The sequence below is a fragment of the Cucurbita moschata genome, unplaced genomic scaffold (assembly GCF_002738365.1).
Source record: "Cucurbita moschata cultivar Rifu unplaced genomic scaffold, Cmos_1.0 Cmo_Scf00021, whole genome shotgun sequence".
In the NCBI taxonomy this organism is placed as follows: Eukaryota; Viridiplantae; Streptophyta; class Magnoliopsida; order Cucurbitales; family Cucurbitaceae; genus Cucurbita; species Cucurbita moschata.
The window spans coordinates 3,994,259-4,009,148 of record NW_019268537.1 but is presented as its reverse complement, the minus strand read 5'-3'; the positions used below and the strand labels follow the sequence as shown (position 1 = coordinate 4,009,148).

The 14,890-nt window shown below is 36.4% G+C and overlaps 4 protein-coding genes across 8 annotated transcripts; 2 read left to right on the top strand and 2 right to left on the bottom strand.

The window, feature by feature from the left end:
• Positions 1–954: 954 nt before the first annotated feature.
• LOC111458825 (F-box protein At1g67340) lies at positions 955–2,834 on the top strand. Its single transcript, XM_023101649.1, has 3 exons — positions 955–1,329; positions 1,407–1,569; positions 1,730–2,834. The coding sequence occupies exons 1-3, from the start codon at positions 1,070–1,072 to the stop codon at positions 2,459–2,461; spliced, it is 1,155 nt and encodes a 384-aa protein (XP_022957417.1). The 5' UTR covers positions 955–1,069; the 3' UTR covers positions 2,462–2,834.
• A 2,359-nt stretch (positions 2,835–5,193) lies between these two features.
• On the top strand, positions 5,194–6,235 carry LOC111458190. 3 transcript variants are annotated; one of them, XM_023100696.1, is made up of 4 exons: positions 5,203–5,295; positions 5,393–5,420; positions 5,605–5,885; positions 6,031–6,235. In XM_023100696.1, the coding sequence occupies exon 3, from the start codon at positions 5,607–5,609 to the stop codon at positions 5,880–5,882; it is 276 nt and encodes a 91-aa protein (XP_022956464.1). In that variant the 5' UTR covers positions 5,203–5,295; positions 5,393–5,420; positions 5,605–5,606; the 3' UTR covers positions 5,883–5,885; positions 6,031–6,235. The 3 variants fall into 3 exon arrangements, with proteins under 3 accessions (XP_022956462.1, XP_022956463.1, XP_022956464.1); XM_023100694.1 differs by lacking the exon at positions 5,393–5,420 and having other exon boundaries at positions 5,194–5,295; XM_023100695.1 differs by lacking the exon at positions 5,393–5,420 and having other exon boundaries at positions 5,194–5,295; positions 5,605–5,891.
• A 674-nt stretch (positions 6,236–6,909) lies between these two features.
• On the bottom strand, positions 6,910–8,761 carry LOC111458353 (REF/SRPP-like protein At1g67360). Of its 2 annotated transcripts, XR_002713096.1 has the most exons (3): positions 8,388–8,761; positions 7,027–7,779; positions 6,910–6,963 (listed from the first exon to the last, which is right to left on the bottom strand). XR_002713096.1 is itself a non-coding variant. In XM_023100952.1 (2 exons), the coding sequence occupies exons 1-2, from the start codon at positions 8,616–8,618 to the stop codon at positions 7,270–7,272; spliced, it is 741 nt and encodes a 246-aa protein (XP_022956720.1). In that variant the 5' UTR covers positions 8,619–8,761; the 3' UTR covers positions 7,025–7,269. The 2 variants fall into 2 exon arrangements, 1 of the variants encoding a protein (XP_022956720.1); XM_023100952.1 differs by lacking the exon at positions 6,910–6,963 and having other exon boundaries at positions 7,025–7,779.
• LOC111458352 (ELMO domain-containing protein B) lies at positions 8,386–13,990 on the bottom strand. Of its 2 annotated transcripts, none has more exons than XM_023100950.1 (10): positions 13,711–13,987; positions 11,889–11,998; positions 11,597–11,665; positions 11,301–11,416; positions 11,172–11,226; positions 10,593–10,713; positions 10,439–10,486; positions 10,270–10,364; positions 10,059–10,168; positions 8,386–8,618 (listed from the first exon to the last, which is right to left on the bottom strand). In XM_023100950.1, exons 1-10 carry the CDS (start codon positions 13,805–13,807, stop codon positions 8,594–8,596), a joined length of 846 nt encoding a protein of 281 aa, XP_022956718.1. In that variant the 5' UTR covers positions 13,808–13,987; the 3' UTR covers positions 8,386–8,593. The 2 variants fall into 2 exon arrangements, with proteins under 2 accessions (XP_022956718.1, XP_022956717.1); XM_023100949.1 differs by lacking the exon at positions 8,386–8,618 and adding an exon at positions 9,598–9,762 and having other exon boundaries at positions 13,711–13,990.
• Positions 13,991–14,890: the final 900 nt, after the last annotated feature.

The window sequence follows — 14,890 nt, the reverse complement described above, 5'->3', positions numbered from 1 at the left end:
AGAGGGGGACAGGTGGGCTCCACTTGGTGTTACGTAATTGGTCAATATCACTTCAACGGATCCACGTCATTTCCCCGGATTTTATTACTTATTTTTAATCTTATTACTACTTCACCCTAACAACATTTTTTGTTTTTCTAATGTTACGGTGACCTCACTACGGAAAGCTACATGCTAAGAACGGTGAGACAGTATTCACTGTGAAACGTCGTTTATTTTATTTATTTCCTAATTTGAAACTTTTTTTTTTTTCAGATTCATTTCCTAATTTAAAATTTATTTTTTACAGCGACTCCTTAGGATAATTGGTAGAAATTTATGATACAAAATATCCTTGAGTTGGTTGGTAAAAAGTAATTAAATTTAGACTATTTTTTTAAAATATTAATTAGAAAATAATTTTGAGAAATTAATCTATTTATATAAATGAAAAAATATTTAATTGGCAATTATCCAAATTCTTAAATAGTTGATAACGACGCCAAGAAAATTTTTCAATTCCACTTACAGATAAAAAAGGGAATTAAAATAAATTTCAGAGGTTTTATTTATTAAAACGGCTAAAGTTATCTTCATTGTGCGGTTACTTTAAGAGTTTTCCGTTCAAAATTTTAAAATATGTCCATAGAACAGAAAATAATGTCTTGTTTCTCGCCGTATGAGATACTGCACAAAACATTCTTAATAAGAGCTATCGGTTCTGAACTATTATCCGTAGGGTTGACTCATTCTAATAACACAATGACTTTATTTTTTGAATTAATAAATTTTAATTTGGAAAAAAAAAAGCAGCAAAATAACAATTATTAGATTTTACAGAATTATTGAGAAATAAATAAAAGGAAAAAGAAAAGAGAAATATAAATAAAGAGCATAAAAATTCCATGTTACTGACAGCTGGGTATCATATTTTAGGATCCTCAAGCATTGTCTTAGTTTGCTGTGGTTTATATTCGAAGAGGGGACCTATAATTTGGTCCAGACTATATAACGCTTCCCATTTGGTTTTAAAGTTTTACCCATACAAAAAGCGAGAGAGGCGTGGATATCACCCCAACAACAATCCTCCATGAGAACTCGAAGAGGCCTCTGTTATCCTCGTCTTCAACCCCCCTTCTTTTCCGACAACCGTGTTCGAAAAAGAACACACGATGCCGCCGCCGACGCCGACCGCCAGTTCTGCCGCAAGAGGAACAAGCCCTCTCCCGACATAAAAACACCCACTTCCGATTTGTTTGATTCCTTGCCGGACGATCTCGTCATTTCTATTCTCTCTAAACTCAGCTCCGCCGCTTCCTCCCCCTCCGAGTTCATCAATATCTTGCTAACGTATGTTTTTTTTTTATTTTTTATTTCGTTAATGTTTTTGGATCTAACTGAATTTTCTTTTCTAATTTTGGGTTCAGATGCAAAAGATTAAACAGTTTAGGACTTAATCCCGTTGTATTATCAAGAGCTTCACTGAAGATTTTTGCAATTAGCGCTCGGAACTGGACGGAATCGGCTCACCGGTTTCTGAAACAGTGCTCCGACGCCGGCAACGTCGAGGCCTGTTATACTCTCGGCATGGTTAGTTTTAATTTTGTTGCTGTTTTTTTTAAAAAAAAAAAAAATTATTTATTCTTATCCTATTTTGAAAGTTATAAACATTCTTTTTTTTTTTTTTTTGGTGCATTTTAAAACCAATTAGTAATTCGGGCATTGATTTATTTATTCTGATGTGACACAGATTCGTTTCTACTGTTTGCAAAATCGAGGAAGCGGGGCTTCTCTAATGGCCAAGGCGGCGATTTATTCCCACGCGCCGGCGCTTTACTCACTCGCCGTCATTCAGTTCAACGGCAGTGGTGGCTCCAAAAATGACAAGAATCTCGGTGCCGGAGTTGCTCTTTGCGCACGTGCCGCTTTCCTCGGCCACATCGATGCCCTTAGGGAACTTGGTCATTGTCTACAAGACGGTTACGGTGTTCGTCAAAACATAACGGAGGGTCGTCGGTTTCTTGTTCAGGCTAACGCGCGTGAACTCGCCGCCGTGCTTTCGTCGGAGGCGGGGTCTTCCGTTGCCGCATCGCGTACGTGTCTGACGTGGAATCCTCATCCTCACCACCGGCACGTGACGGGCTCTGCATGTCCGTTGTTAAGCGATTTTGGTTGTAATATTCCGGCGCCAGAGGTTCATCCAGCGAGTCAGTTTTTGGCGGAGTGGTTCGCGGCACGTGGGGGGTCGCCGGGGGATGGTTTGAGACTATGTTCGCACGTGGGGTGTGGCCGACCAGAGACGAGACGGCATGAGTTTCGTCGATGTTCCGTTTGTGGTGCCGTTAACTATTGCTCACGTGCGTGTCAAGCGTTGGATTGGAAACTCCGCCACAAGATGGATTGCGTTCCTGTGGAACGTTGGCTTGATGATAACGGTGACGGTGGGGCCGACGGGGTTGATGATATGATGGACGAAAGTTAAAAAAAAAACAAAATTTAAATTAAAACGAGAAATGACAGTGACGGTAGCCGTTTCTTAACGTCGGCGGCTTCTCGTAATTTCAGCCGGAGAGACGTGGAAATAAAGGGAGAGAATAAAGAAATGGAAAAGAACGACGAAAAGGCCATGTTTTTATTTTTATTTTTTGGTTTAATTATCTTGTAACCATGGCCGCCGTATCGCCGCGGCGTTGCGCGGCGGGGCTTTTATTGTCCTTTTGTGTACAGGGCGGCGGTGCCTTTTTTTTTTTTTTTTTAATATTTTTGAAGGGTCGGGGCCTAATTTTGTACTATAGAGCAATCAGTAATTTACCACCGGTCCCTCTTATTTAGGTAATTATAATTTCAGATTAAAAAATCCATTTTTTAATTTCTTTAACGTTTTTTTTTTTGCGAATTAAAATAATTCTTAGGGCGTTTCCTGCTGAACATCGAAACGGCACCGTTTCGATTTCAAATATGCATTGCTAAAACCGGATTAAATAATTACCTCTTATTTAGGTAATTATAATTTCAGATTAAAAAATCCATTTTTTTAATTTCTTTTCCGTTCTTTTTTTCGAATTAAAAATATTCGTAGGCCGTTTCCTACTGCACATTGAAACGGCACCGTTTCGATTTCAAATATGGATTGCTAAAACCGGATTCTGTAAATGTGGCACGACATGATGGCTACCATAAAACGCCGCATAATGAAACGTATTTAAAAGGCTAAATAAGTAGAGTAGTTTTAAATTTTGTATTTTTCTAAAAAATATCTTCGCATTTAATCAACTTTCAAAAATACCCTTCTTTCCATTTTTTTAATTAAAAAATATTTTTATTTTTTCAAATTAATATTAAAAAGTTCAGAGATAATCTATCAAATAATTTTCGTCCGAATTTTTTAAACATTTTTTTATACTAATTTTTAAATGGTAGAGTATTTTTTAATCTTTAAAAAAATTAAAGGGTATTCGTAAAATTTGTTAAACTTAATGTTATTTTTAAAATGCTATATTTAAAATTAGATATATAAGAAAGTAATTAATAATTAAGAGTGTTTTATGGACGAAAAATGGCATTGAAAACGACAGCGTCTTCACAAATTTCAAAACCTCCAAAATAACAACCGCATCGCAAGAATCAAGGGTGTCTTTAAAAGGGAAAGAATTCACTGAATTGGGCATAAATATTAGGTAATGACAAATTGCAGAAACTCATTAATTATATAATTATTCTATTTTTTTTTATTTTAAAAATATTTTATTTTACTTTCGTGTAGTCAAAAAGGTTGAGGGCAATAATACATTTAAGGTAAATAATATTAAAAAAAAAAAAAAAAAAAAGTGGTGAGTCCAACATTTTGAAGTGGTCGACAAAGGTTGTTTGGGAATTCGTTAATGGTGTTCAAAAAGGTACCATAAACTCACGACGCCAACAGTAGACGTTAAAATATTTAAAAAAATATATATATATATATATGTTTAATTAATGGGGGAAGAAATTAAAAGGTAAATTGGGAATAGAGTAGGTGGCGTCTGAAAAGGGGGCGGTGGAATCACTGACCTAAACAACATACATTTATCAACAAATCTGTGAACCAAATCCTCCCATTCACATTTCATTGTTTCCTGATTGCTTTCCTTTCATTACTTACTGCATTTCGCTTTTTTCTTTTTCTTTTTTACTTTTTTCAACACAAAAATTACCGTTTTCTTTTACCAAAAAAAATAATTATTTGCCCAAAATTACATCCGTTCGATGATTAAAGTCACACATCGACTAATTTAGGAAATAATCATGCGTTTATAATCAAGAAAAACCCCAAATCAAGACCATGAGAGATTATGCTCGAAATGGACAATATCATATTATTGTGGAGAGTCGTGTTTTTCTAACACCATCGACCGACGAATTTTGTTTTTCAATAAATGTGGTAGAAGTATACACGAGTTTGGTTGGATTGGATAAATTTTTTTTAACCCCATTATGTTTATGGATAAAAAAAAACAAATGACCTATTTATCTACGGTCGTATTACATTAATGATTAAAATATTAAAAATTTCAAATATTGACCATCTGCCAGTCATAGGGCATTACTAACATCGAAATATTTTTATATTTTTAAAGAATAAAATAGAGTTGGGTTGGGTTATAACCCTATTTTCGGTTCGTCATGTTTTTGACTAAAAAAAATGTTAACCCTCAACCTAAATCGAATTGTTTTTTAGAATTTAACCCAAATTAAATTGATAACCCCAACCTTTGTAATTTAGGTGGGATAGTTCGAGTTGGTCAGGTTATAACCTTCGTTTGAGTTTTATTTTATATATATATATATAATTTGAAATGATAAATAGTATTTTATCTTTAGGTAAGAAATGGAACTCCAATTTAATTAAAAAAGAAAAAAGAAAAAGAAAAGAAAAACTGTTTCAAAGCAGCAGTTATGGTATTTTGTTATTTATTCAATGATATTTAATGATGCTACCTCATCAGCGGTGACATGAATACTTCCATAATAAAAACAAGGGCTCCTATTTTTCGTTTCAAGCTGGATTTCTGGAAATGAAAATGTGTATTAGCAGGAAAGGACATTATTGGAATATCACATTCATTAATTGGGCCTGGCCAGAGGTTGTCCAAGGTCCAGAGTATTTGGGCCTTTGGGCCTGAGGCTTAATTGAATGGGCCTAGCAATGCTTCAAATGGAAATAATGGGCGTTCTTGTATTCTGCTCAATCTTTGAGTACATTTCTACGGGGGCGAAAGGCGAACTGCTGGCTGATATTTACCGAGGAAGAAATCTTAATTCCTGCAATCGATTTTCGAGGTAAGCTTTCGATTGATGTTGATTTCTTATCGCAGGTGAATTCAATTCGGAAATTTTCTTCAAAATTTTTCCAATTTTTGTTGTTGAATAAACTTAGGGCTTTTACTGGAGAAATTGTCGATCGGGTTTGTTTCTTGGCTAATCTCTCAGAAAGAAGATTTGGATAGATCATGATTGTGTCTGATTCACCTATGTTCTTTGATTTTCTTGAGCGGAAACCATGATATTAAGTGAATTTCATGTTCAATAATTGTTTATTCGGCGTTTTTTCCCCCCGTTCGATTCGTTAATGTCTGTGGAATATACTAGAAATGAAGTTCATCATGGAGTTTGCTGAGAATTTGGTACTAAGACTCATGGAGGATCCAAAAGAGAGGGATCGGAAGTTCCGGGAGCACGTATATGCGGTGAAGGATCGATGCCAAAAGACGAAGGAGATGTGGAGCTATCCAATCCGTCCTTACGGATTTTGGACATTTGAGCGCCACAATTGTCAGCTGCGGTGGGACGCACAAATTAGTCAGGTTCCTGGTAGGAGGGATCCTTACGATGATTTGCTTACGGACATCAACAATAACTCCAAGTGATAAGTGAAGGTTCTGTTTCTGTGCATTTTTTCGTATCCAATTTGATTGAATTAGAGAACTGATTGAAACTTGAAAACTTCTGGGCTTTTGGAGAGATATACCAATAGATAGATCCCCCTGATGTTGTTGTTCTTGAAATACTTTGCAGGATGTTTGGTAGAGCTCTGAAATCTGTGGTGGTATCTGGGAAGCTCCCAAGCAATTGTTTGAACGTTTATTTTGTTGTTGTTTAAACTGGACAAGTACCTTGTGGTTTGTATTGTCAAACGGAGATTTTGGTGCTGGAATAAACGTGCTTTTTAGCTCATAAGATATATTTCAAGCTGGTGAATTTGAGCACATTGTTTTTCTAATGCCCTCATCGGATGCATTTTTCATTATTTATATCCATATATCGCCCGATACGGTTCAAATTTATTGCAAACTATCATAGCTCCTGCTCATTTAAGGAAGAACTTGATTCCGACGAAATGGAGGACTGCTTTGCTATTAGAGTATCAGTGGAGGACAAGACAAAAGAAGAATGAGGCTGCCCTATAAAGAGGCCTTCTAGTTCTTCATTAACTCCTCGTCCAGTTCCACATTTGACATAGACCTACAGCATATCATATCGGAAATCAACCTTCAAAGGCGCGGAAAGGAAGAAAAAGAAGAGAAATAGATAGTGGGAGAATGCCGGGGAGTATTGGCTTCGACCCACTACTACCACTGATATTTTGTCAAAACATCTACCTTGTCGACACCGACACTCTTGACGCACTTGTGATGCCTTTCGTTCAACCTTCATATTCATTTCTCTAACTTCATGTACATTTCTCTAATTGGCTTGTCCAACTAGATGCATAAAGTGTGGCTTCTAATGAGATGGAAAGTATGTACTTCTATTTTATTTACGTAATCAACGTTTAGAAACCGTTTTAAGGCTAGCATATCAAAATATTGGTCATTTTGAAAATAAGTCGACAAGTCACGGAAAATTTTAATTATTAAGAACAAACTATAATATAGCTTCGGAGGGAACTAAAGGTACCGTCGTTCCTGAAAGGCCAGAAACTTCAATTTATAAATAAAGCAGATATGGAATGGTTCATCGAAAACATTTTTCTTCGCTCCACCAAAAAAGATATGTTTCTTTGCATCGGGGTTGAATCCCTTTGTTCAGTAGTTCTTGAGGCCAGCATTGTGTTGCGTCCATCACTCGTGTCTCCACGTTTTAGCTAGACATAACTGATTTTATTATCCTTCCTCCACGCACACGGAAACTAAAACTTCAATTATTTGTCCAAACTATATACAAACATTGAGCTAGTCCCATATCAACATCATGAACATGAACCATAAACTCTTGCAAACCAGGTGATTAGGTATTGAAACTAAAAACCCTTTTCTAGTTTGGAACCGAAACCAACTCGGATTCGGATTCGGATTCAGAATCGGAATCTGAACCCGGTTTGTTCTTCGGTGGAGCTTGTTCAGGAGTAGTTGGAGGTGCTTCTTTCTTCTTGGCCTTGCCCTGCTTAAATGCCTCAGCTATCTCACTCAGAGGAACTTCAGGACAATAGTCAAAGACGTGGTAGCCCTTCTGCCTCATATCTTTCACCTTGCAGTTGTACCTCTCCAACCACTGAGCCGCAGTTGGCACTGCCATGTCTGCGAACTTGTGGAACGATGGGAGCCGGTTGAGACATGCCCAAACCTTCACTCCTTGGGTTAGAACCAACTGCTTGTACCCGTTCGCTGCATAGTAGAACGCTGCGCGTGGTCCGCTCGTTTGAAACTCATTCACAAATTCTTGCCCAGTTCGAGCAGCTTTTTGGATACAATGCTGCGTAATTTGAACGGCTTGTTTTGCCAGAGGAGGAGCACGCTTATCAAACTCATGTGTCGCTTTGTCAACCTGCAACAAACTTCCCACCATGATTAGAAATGTTCATTTCAGCCAGGAATCATTATCCCAGAGAACACATAATGTTTACTGTAGACTCTAATAGTCCCTCGAATAAATTACGAACGAATTCACCATTTCATCTTCACTGATCTTCTTCCGTGGAAAGGACCGGGAAAAAAACGCACACTCGGCCATAAACTCATTCATTCTACACAAGTCTGAAATAGATTTAAACGCAATTTTTTCCTGTATAGATCGTTGAAACTCAAATTTCAACCGTATCTACCTGGTATGATCATATATGAATTGTACTTCAGTCGGCCAATCGGAGACACTTGAGTTTAATTAATTTTATTTCAAGGGAAAATAATTTCCCGATGATTTTCATCATATAGAAGGTTGGAGAACTAAATTCATCGTAGTAATCAAGATTTCAGAGTTGGATTTAGTGAATAAAAATCTGGAAAGCAAAACATCTCCATCTAATCAATCATCAGCCAGAACGATCTTCGTCCGACAATCCATTGAATCGCAAAAAACAATCTAAAAATTAATAAACATGCTGATCCAAGAAAGTCATCTAAAGAGTCCAAACGATTAAAGAAAACAAAGAATACCTTCTCGTCAAGAAAAACAAGAACATCATCAGGTGCGATTCGGAGCTTCTCGTAGGCAGGAGCTACAACTGTGTTAACAGCGCTCTCCACACTTTCAACCGCAGATCTCAGAGGTCCGGAGTTCTGCTTCGCGTAATCATAGAGATTCGTAACACATACAATCGTCTGAATCACAGCGATCCTAACAAAACCTAGATGCTTCAGCTCTAGATTCTGCCTTTCGTTCTCCATCTATTAATTCCGATCGATCAAGACCGCAATTGCTTGCGTAGACAAAAAGAAAAACAAATGATAACAAAACTTTATCCACACACACAAAGAGATTCAACAGCCTTTCGGTGATGTGCTCCGGAAATTTGCTACTCCACTATTCCCTTCGCTTGAAAGAAAACGATGATCAAAACGGCTTGAATTTATATTTTATACAATGACCATTCGTTAGCGTAATTTGCCGCGTTCTGTTCGTTGGATTTTTCGTCGGCCGCTCATCCAACGGTTAAGATACGCCAACGGTGGGGCCCATGATCGCATGGTTTTAGGAGAATCTTATTCTTGGCTAAGGATTTGATGGAGTTGGAGAAAGCAGACAGGGATGGGAAGAGGTAATTTTGCCGTGATTCCATATTCCAGTAGATGTTTCCAGAAGGACACGTGGCGACAGATGAGATTCACGGTCCAAACCCGTACTGTTTATGGTCGGTTTGGACCACAGTATTTTAAATTACTTAACCAAGTTTATAAAATTAAGAGGATCCCACATTTATTCTTTATATATTAAATATTCTTTTATGAATGAATATTCTTTAAGAATAAACGTGACAAATTTTGAAAAATATTATAATACTATAACTCCAAATCTCCGACCTCTTTATTCAATAAAGTATATTTGGGCTATGAAAAGCCCATCATACTTATCTGGGCCAGGCCCATTTACGTTTTGGGCTACTCTGTTGCATACACACGTTATGCTCATTCAGGCTAAACATGTTCTTTAAAAACGATCTACTATGCTGGCTAAACTAGAGAAATCTTCGATCACTGTTTGAAAGACCCTTTCATGGGATCAAATTATCAAGAATTTCATCTAAATCTTGAACATGCGAGTCCTTCTCAACACTCGTTGAGAATAGACTTTCAACTGGCTCAAATGATCGAGCATGATGATAAAAATGTCGAAGTGAAAACCTAATGATATATATTAAGTCTTGAATCTTTTCTAAAACGATCTACTATGCTCATTCAGGCTAGTCTAGAGAAATCTTTGATCACTGTTTCAAAGACCCTTTCATGGGATATGCAAGTCCCTCATTGAGAAGAGACTTCCAACCGGCTCAAATCATCGAACATGATGATAAAAGTGTCGAAGTGAGATCTACTGTGAAAAAGATTCATCCATCCCTTAAATATAGAAGTCGGCAATACCGAGATGAAAATTAATAATAATAACAATAGCATCAGCATAATCAGTGGCATGGCCACAACATAACATCATCTACCTACACTGAAATTTGTAACAATCCAAGGAACATCAAGTAACTTAGGCACTAGTATTTCTTAGGGTTCTACAGTTTTTTTTTTTTTTTTTTTTCTATATTTTTTTTAAATTTTGTCCCCTCGATGCTAATATCATCAAAATAAACAAATAGTAATTAGTGTGACAGTTTATTCTACCTGTAATCCAGTGTTAGAAGAAGGCTGTAAGAAGGCATATCTTCAATCCGTAATACATCCTCCATCAAAAGTTCTTTCTCCAACTGAGATCTGGTGGACTTCAACACATCCTACCACAAACAGATAATTTGATTATTTATCTCATTTTTACTAACCTCTGTTTGCAGAGTGAAATTTTTTAGATCTTGAAGGGTATCATATTTATTCTTACATTGAACTCCATGTAGGTAGCATTTCTTTCCAGCCATTGTTTGTCCATAACAACGAAGGCCACGCAGTAAAGCAGATCAAATGCCCATTCATTCTCTGTTTAGCAGAAAATACCATATGATAAGTAAGTTCAAACTTGATGTGTTGCAGGATTAAGTTTTGAGATTTACCTGATAACATCTGTAGGAAAACTGATCTGATAAAGGTCCTTGGTTTTGCTGCATTAAATTGATTAGAAATGAGAGGAGTAACGTATGTATCGTATAAAGATTGTGAGGTCTCTCGAGCTTTGGACGTGTATGCATAAATGGATTTGATACTCACAAACATCAAGATCAAGCATTTGCATTAGCATAAATGTGATGTTTACACCAGCAACAGCAAAGGGATATTCCCAAACTGCTGGCTTTCCTCCTTGTTTTCTCAATAGACATTGGAAAGATGTCTGAAATGTAAAGGGAAAAGTAGGATTAGTGAAAGGATGATAAAATGTTACACTGGTGCTGGCAGATATTGTTCTCTTTGAGCTTTTCTTTTCGGGCTTTCCCTCAAGGTTTTAAAACGCGTCTACTATGGAGAGGGTCTAGCCGTATTACGACCAATGTTTCGCACCGTTCGGTGACTAGCTCTGATACCATTTGTAACAATCCAAGCCCACCGCTAGCAGATATTATCCTCTTTGGGCTTTTCCTTTCGGGTTTTCCCTCAAGGTTTTTATAACGCGTCTGCTAGTGAGAGGTTTTCACACCCTTATAAAGAATGCTTCGTTTTCCTCCCCAACCAATGTGGGATCTCCCAACGAGACCAATGGAGAGTTTTTTACCAAGTTCATAAACTCTTTGGCCCTATCAGGTGAAAATAAACTAAAAATTTAAATGAGTGAAATGAAGTTTGAGATCTTACTGAGAACGTCTTTGCAAAGAACAACAAATTCTCCAAAGAGATAAATCCAGCTCCTCTGGGTTAGGTAAAAGCTTTTCAGAGCAATGAAAAGGAGATAACATGACAAAAGGTAATACATGAGATAACAACCTAAAATCAGTTGATGGGTCTCTTCCCTGCCATCCCATTTCTTTCCATTGATCTGATACCAACGCCTGAAGCTCTTGATCAGGGTATGCTGCATACCACAGAGCTCTTAAAGCCTCCTGTTCTTGGTGAAATTTTCATAATAAGTATTCTAGAAAGCAAGGTGTACACGTAAAAGTAATAACATAATGATTTTGTAAAATGACATTAGAAGCAAATGTTATTAATAGTTTAGAAACTATTCCACACATGAACTCAAGTTGGTGTGCTTTGAGGAATCATCTGAGTACTAAACTAACCTGGTGGTCGATTCTTGAACCATCAAAGTAGACCTTCATGCGCTGCTTTAATCTTCTTAGCCTATCTTCCTGAGATCATGAATGTAAATGTTATTCTAAGGATATTAGCAATACAATGATTTTCATCAAGTTAAGGGACTCACAGTACAAACAAGAGTGGGAATGTCAAGGATCAATATAAATTCATCAAGAATTACGCCCACAATGGAAGTGGTAACTTTATGGTTTATTTCTCAACTATTTCCCCTTCTTACTCCAATCAATTTGGAAGTTTATTTTTTTATTTACTTGCCTGTACTGGAGTCAGGTTGATACAAATTCGTTCAAAAGTTCCCTTCCGCTTGAAACAAATGCAAGTGATTCCCTTCCCAATCCAAGTTGGTGTTCCACACGTCACATGATCTGCACGTTAAACCATCGAGATTCAAATTTAACCTCAGTCATGAAACTGTTGTCACTATATCAGCCAATACATGCTTGATGTCCTTTAATCCTGACTGAAACAAACCATAAAATAACTTGACTTGTGAATCACACTTGAGAAAAGCCATATATAACAGCAGCTTAAGTAGGAACCACTCCTGATGATTTTACTATGCTCGTGGAGGATGACTTCTTATTTATCAAGGTTATATGCCATGACAACAATACGGTAATTCCCAAGGCAGTAAAAAATTATATTAGCAACCAGTCTTATAGAGAAAAAACCACTATATCAGTTATGGTTGTGTTGCGTGCATCTGACTGAAACTTGCAGTAATTCCCAAAGAAGGCTGATTATGCATCTTAAAACGAGTTAACCAGGGAACATACATTTAAGAATGAGAAGGGATCGTTTAGAATGGTATACATGTAAGTATATTCCTAAAGGATCCAAAATAGCAAGTGCTAAATGAACATGTTGATTCCACCCTAAATAGATAATGAACCTTCTCCTATTGGTTCCATTTCTGGCACAATTGACGCCAGTGTAGAGCCAAGGGGTTGGTTAGGGAAAAGAGAGATTCATTACTCAAGCCCACTGCTCGCAGATGTTGTCCGCTTTGGCCCGTTGCGTATCGTCGTTAGCCTTACGATTTTAAAATGCGTCTACTAGGGAGAGGTTTCCACACATTTATAAGGACTGTTCGTTCCCCTTTCCCCATCGATGTGGGATCTCACAATCCACCCCCCTTGGAGGCCCAGCGTCCTCGCTGGCACACTGCTCGGTGACTGGCTCTGATACCATAAGCTCACTACTAGTAGATCTTGTCCATTTTGGCCCGTTACGTGTCGCCGTCAGCCTCACGATTTTAAAACACGTCTGCTAGGGAGAGGTTTCCACACCTTTATATGGAATGTTTCGTTCCCCTCTCTAACCGACGTGAGATCTCACAATCCACTCCCTTGGGGGCCAGCATCCTCACTGGCACACCGCTTGGTGACTGACCTTGATACCATTTGTAATAGTCCAAACCTACCGCTAGCAGATATTGTCCACTTTAGCCTGTTACGTATCACCATCAACCTCTTATAACGCTTATTAAAATCGTGAGGCTGACAGCGATACGTAACGGACCAAAGCGGACAATATCTACTAGCGGTGGGTTTGAACTGTTACACTAAGTGGGACAAATTATCTTCATTAGCACGAGAAATTTTGGGTGGTTAAGAAAGCAAGGGTACGAGGGTTTATACCAAAGTAGATATTATCATACTACTGTAAACATATATAGATGTCCGTTCCTCTTATCACTATGAAATATCACTGAATAACTCAGAAATCTCATTTCATCACATTATTATCAAACCCGTGTCCTTTGTTCTTTTGTTCTACAGCGCGATGTAGTATGATCGTGATTTCTCTAACTAAGTTGCGAATTAGCCACTAAACTACAGTATTCCTGAAAAACACGAAAAATACGAACAATGAAATACAATTTGAATCAACTTTACACATCCGTTCGGTAAAGTGCTTCATGAGTTGTAATTAGGCGATTTGAGAAACGACAGCAAATGTTTTCATTCTATTCTAGCACAACTGCTTGCAGTAACGGCTAAAGATGGGACGATGACAAAGGTAAACAAAAGCAAAAAGAGAACAGGCGTTGCGAGAAGGATGGAGAGAGCATTACCAGAGGAGGAAGTGTGAGCGCAGCGGGAAATGGAGGATGAAGAAGGAGAGAGTGAACGAATTGGCGCGCAGCTTCTGTGAGTGTTCACTAAGCTCATCTCAGCGCCGAATAATCTCTGTAATTCTCCGATTCCTCCAACTCTCAGTTCTCTTCTCCGACGATTATCATCCGAATCACCGCAACTGAAATGAGATTATGAGAATAAGGGTTCTCTCTTTCTCCATCTATTGCTCTCGCGGGTGAACCATTTCTATTTTGCTCTCTTAAGACCGTTTTTTTTTTCTCTTCCAACAATACGGGAATTTAAAATTTAAATCCGTATTTTAAATATTATTTTCTTTTAATATTTGTACTTTCATAATCCAAATTTAATATAAATCTTATTGAAGTACTTCAAATAAATACTAATTTAATTCTTTTAAATGGAATGTTTTAAAGTTAGCTAAATATTAATAATATTTTCATTCCCATGAATACAAATTTATTTTTAAAATTTATAAAGATAATACTATTGCATATTCAATATTTTTTTTTTCAAAAATCAACAAATAAACTAATAAAGAGTAAATTTTAGATTTATTAAATGATCTAAATTTTAATATTTAAAATATTAAGATAGAACTAAGTATTTAATCAAAATGAAATTTTAATCTTAAATATATTTATTGATTTCCATGATTTTATCTTGGTTCTTAATTTTTAAAAATTTATAATTAAATATTTGGTAATATAATAAGTTTAATGTAATAAAATTTAGTTTAATGTATTTAGAAACTATATTTTGGTAATAAGTTTTTTAATTTTTTTTATCATAAATATTAAGAGTGTTAATATTATTTTTTTAATGTTTATGGTATTTTTTAAACAAAATAGTATCCGTTTCTATTTAAGAATAACGATAACATAATTTTTTTATTTTAAATTAAAATTTATAAAAGTTTATATATATATATATATATATATATATATATATATATATTTATTTATTTATTTATTTATTTATTTATCTATCTGATAAAATAAGTATTTATAAATTTAGGCTAATATTTTTAATTTTGATGTGAAATTTAAATGGATTATTATTGATGGGAAAAGATGTTGTATTATTGGGTGATTTTTTACCCACCACGAGGGAATCTGTCCGAAAAATGCCCCGACCGGAAGCATCCAAGGTGACATG